Raw genomic sequence first — 4,606 nt, 5'->3', positions numbered from 1 at the left:
TTTATATGCCCGGGTATCACTAGCCGTGGAAACCGACTGATTGAACCCGGAAAGACCTTTACTCAGATAGCTGGTTAGTTATTCCATGTATTGGTACCTAAGGTGGGCCCTACCACGATTACATGATAGTATCTATCACCACCCACGTTTAGTATAACTACCTAAGCCAGATATATATATATATGTATATATATATATATATGACAATGGTCTAGAAGGGGACTAAGAATTAGAAAGAACCTGCATTGATGTTCGTCCAGAACATATCTAAATTGATTTTTTCGTAAAATTGATAACTCCCTCAACACTAAACAAAATTAAGTGAATAAGGCTTCATTTTAAAGCTTAAGATATCTATTTTTATATCCTAAAATATCAGCATTTATGGTGTTAAAATGCATTCCTAATTCTGCATAGAGTAAAGATTTGTTTTGTAAAATTCAAAACTCTATCATTTCTCATCCAAATTCAGCAATTGAGATGTCATTTTAAAGCCATATATGTCTAGTTTTTGAAATATCAAGATTTAAGGAACTAGAATGCATTCTTAGTTTTAAATTGAATACACGCTGACAGAATTCTGTATGATTCTATTGCCGTCCAATATAGATATACTATAATTTTGATTGTGGTGCTGCTGTTGATTGATGGTTAATTGCTAAAGTAGGCATGTTCTTAAGTTTGAATTACGCTAGGCATGGAGCATATATATGCTCTGTGAAATAATTTGTGAGATCCTCCATTGTTATTATTAGTTGTTATTTAAGACTTAGATGAGTCTTCTTGGACAATATCAATTCCATTAGGAATTGTAGTTGAGCAAATGTTGAGTGTTTTTTATCTATATAAATTTTAAAATTCAAGTAACTATCATGAGATGATAAGGAGTCATAAATTATGGGCACACGAGGCATTACATGCACATGACCAGACAAAGGTCCGGCCACAGGCCTCTATAAGTTATCTAACCTATTTACATCCTTATTGGTGAAGTATTATTTTTCTTGTGTTATTGTTATGATTTTATTTCCTAATTAATCACTATATTCTTATATTATTTTATTTTTATAAGGTAACAAATTCAAAAAATTAAGGAAAATTAAAGTTAATGTTCTAATATACGAAAATTTTGACCACGTGATATCATCAATTTTTTTCAAGTATTTGAATTTTTTGATTGAATAGGGTAACAAATAGAAAATCAATCAACAGATTATCATTATAAACAATTGCTTATTCGCGAAGGATTATCATTTGTGTGTTATTATTATGAATTTTTTTGGTATCCATTATTATCATTTATTATTATGATTTTATTTCCTAATTCATCAATATATTCTTTTATTATTTTATTTTTAAAAGATTCAAAATTCAAAAATTTAAGAAAAGTTTATGTTTTAATAGACGAAAATTTTGATCACGTGAAATCCTCAAACTTTTCTAAATATTTGAATTTTTTTGAATGAATAAGGTAAGAAATAGAAAATCAATCAACAGATTATCATTATAAACAATTGCTTATTCGCGAAGGATTATCATTTTTGTGTTATTATTATGATTTTTTTGATATCCATTATTATCATTTATTATTATGATTTTATTTCCTAATTCATCAATATATTCTTTTATTATTTTATTTTTCAAAGATCCAGAATTCAAAAATTTAAGAAAAGTTTATGTTTTAATAGACGAAAATTTTGATCACGTGATATCCTCAAACTTTTCTAAATATTTGAATTTTTTTGAATGAATAAGGTAAGAAATAGAATATCAATCATCAGATTATCATTATAAAAATTGCTTATTCGTCAAGCATTATTACATTTTTTGTTATTATTATGATTTTATTTTCTGACTAATCAATATATTCTTCTATTATTTTATTTTTAAAATACCCAAAATTCAAAAAATAAAGAAAAATTTATGTTCTAATAGACGGAAATTTTGATCACGTGATATCGATCGTCAAACTTTTCCAAATATTTGAATTTTTTGAATGAATAGGATAAGAAATAGAAAATCAATCACAGATTATCATTATAAACAATTGCTTATTCGTGAAGCATTATTATTTTTGTGTTATTATTATGATTTTATTTCCAAATTAATCAATATATTCTTCTATTATTTTATTTTTAAAAGATCCAAAATTCAAAAAATTAAGAAAAGTTTATATATGTTCTATTAGACGAAAATCTTGATCACGTGATATCCTCAATCTTTTCCAAGTATTTGAATTTTTTGAATGAATAGGGTAAGAAATAGAAATCAATCATCCGATTATCATTATAAACAATTGCTTATTCGTGAAGCATTATTATATTATGTTATTATTATGATTTTATTTCCTGATTAATCAATATATTCTTCTATAATTTTATTTTTAAAAGATCCAAAATTCAAAAGTTAAGAAAATTTTATGTTCTTATAGCTGAAATTTTTGATCACGTGATATCCTCAAACTTTTCCAAATATTTGAAATTTTTGAATGAATAGGGTAAGAAATAGAAAATCAATCATCAAACTATCATTATAAACTATTGCTTTTTTTGGTAATTTATTTTAACATTTTTTTAAATAGAGGTATGATGGTTAAACTGTTTCATTTATCATATACAAACAAAGTTACATGCACAAGAAATCACGTGAAAAGCGTAATATATCAAAATGATAATAATTAAATACCACATAGACAATTAGACTCTAATAATTTTCCAAATAATTGTGTACTCCATATTTAAAAAGAAAAAGAAAAAGAAAGAGAAGTGTGCAATCTTTTTTTCAAAATATACTATTTTTTTGGGGGCCAAAGCCAAGTGCAATGATAAAAAAAGAAATATATATGAGTAAGATTTTGGGTATTTAGAGCTCAACAATCAGGGAAAGGATATGACTCAAATTTAAAAGAAATTCAGCACCATATGCTTGGTAAATAATCAAATATACGAAATCAGGGAATAGATGACTGAATAAATAGAAAAAAGCCCACAATAAAGTAATATATATCAGCTAGCAAAACTGAGAAAAATGTGAAAAAGAATAGAGAGGAAGTGATAACTGATAAGAAGAAAAGGTATCACAAAGAAAAAGAGGTAAGCTCTCACTTATACTTTTGTTGTGCAATTTTTTTTATTTTTTATTTTTTATCATTGAACGTTGGAAAAGTAATGCATGTCATGATCTGATGCTGTATATTTAATCCATTACATGTTGATTTTGCTTTGGTTTCATTGGATTAAATGCATCCCCTCCAACATAGTCTTGGAGATTTAGTTTCATGTTTATGCATCATGTATTCAAACAACATAACCCATTTATTCTTGGGCCTTATTGTATTGCAATATAATAATTATGTATATTTTTCTCAAATAAAATAAAAATCAATACAAATTGCAAAACACATTCTTGACTGAGCCAAATGTTCTACATTTCAGAAAATGGGTCGTAAAAGATTACCTATGGAACTCATTCAAAATGAGAAAGATCGCAAGACAACATTTCTGAGGAGAAAGAGAGGCTTAATAAAGAAAGTTTACGAGTTTGCCACTCTTTGTGGGGTTGATGTTTGCGCAATTATCTATGCCTCCAACTTTGAAGGCCAAGAATTTGCTGAGCCTGAAACATGGCCTCAAGACAAAACAGAGGTATGTCGCATCATTCAAAAGTATCTTAACAGTGATAGTGATAGGCGTCCAAAAGTCTATGATATGCAAGAGTATTATAAGGATAGGATAAGAAAGGTTGAAGCTGAAATTTTCAATGCGCGCAAAGAGAGGCTCAAGATCATGTGTCCAACCTGGGATTATTCTTTCAATACTCTTACCACGGAACAACTGAATGCGTTTGTTAGTATGCTGGATGCTAAGATTGATGCCTGTAATAAAAAACTCACTAGTCTAAAACCAGACCCAAAGGGAAAAGCAATAGAAGAATCAGACAAGGGTGACACACTTGCTCTCAACATGGCCTCAAATACTAGTAGTCACCTTAATTTCATGATGTCTCAACCACAACCTTTCCCTCTCCATATGAAGGCAATTAGTGTTAACAACAAGCTGTCACTTTATCCATTTCATCTTGGCCAGAGTTCTCAATCTTCCGAGCTTCATTTTGGTCAAAACTTAACACAATTGGTGGGAAATAATGGAATTGTGGGTTGGGGTGATCAAGTTGGTCCTGTTACTCATATTCCCAAAAATGTTATGCTGAAGGAGGATACAGCTGAAAAAATTGAAAATCACCAACTATGCTATTACAATGGAAATATACAGACAATGCAGCCTAATACTATTGCTCCACAGACTCTTCCATTTCATGAAGCAGCTTATACCATGTTACAAGGTCAAATGTTCAACTGCAAGCAATGAAGGATGTAGGCCATAATACTCCAAACATCAATGTTTTTAATACGATTGTGAAACTGTTTTAATTTTCTTTAGATCTTATTGGCATTGGCTTATGCTTATTGGATTGTTCAATTTATTTATTGGACAAGTGTGCACTTTAGTTGAAAATATTGAGCTTTATTGGTCTTGAATCTTGAGTGAGATTTTATTGAATGAACTATTCAAACATTGTCCTTCGTATTAAGTTCCAAAACAAGAAC

At 28.7% G+C, this 4,606-nt stretch overlaps 1 protein-coding gene across 1 annotated transcript; it reads left to right on the top strand.

Moving 5' to 3' along the window:
• Positions 1-3,437: 3,437 nt before the first annotated feature.
• Positions 3,438-4,367, top strand: LOC133296236 (MADS-box transcription factor PHERES 2-like). The gene has a single exon (XM_061495183.1). It carries the CDS (start codon positions 3,438-3,440, stop codon positions 4,365-4,367), a length of 930 nt encoding a protein of 309 aa, XP_061351167.1.
• Positions 4,368-4,606: the final 239 nt, after the last annotated feature.

This window comes from Gastrolobium bilobum, unplaced genomic scaffold (assembly GCF_033153095.1).
Source record: "Gastrolobium bilobum isolate Gb01-03AN ecotype WA unplaced genomic scaffold, APGP_CSIRO_Gbil_v1 utg1120, whole genome shotgun sequence".
NCBI classification, from domain to species: Eukaryota; Viridiplantae; Streptophyta; class Magnoliopsida; order Fabales; family Fabaceae; genus Gastrolobium; species Gastrolobium bilobum.
The sequence above is the reverse complement of the archived record's forward strand: the minus strand, read 5'-3'. Positions and strand labels throughout refer to the sequence as shown.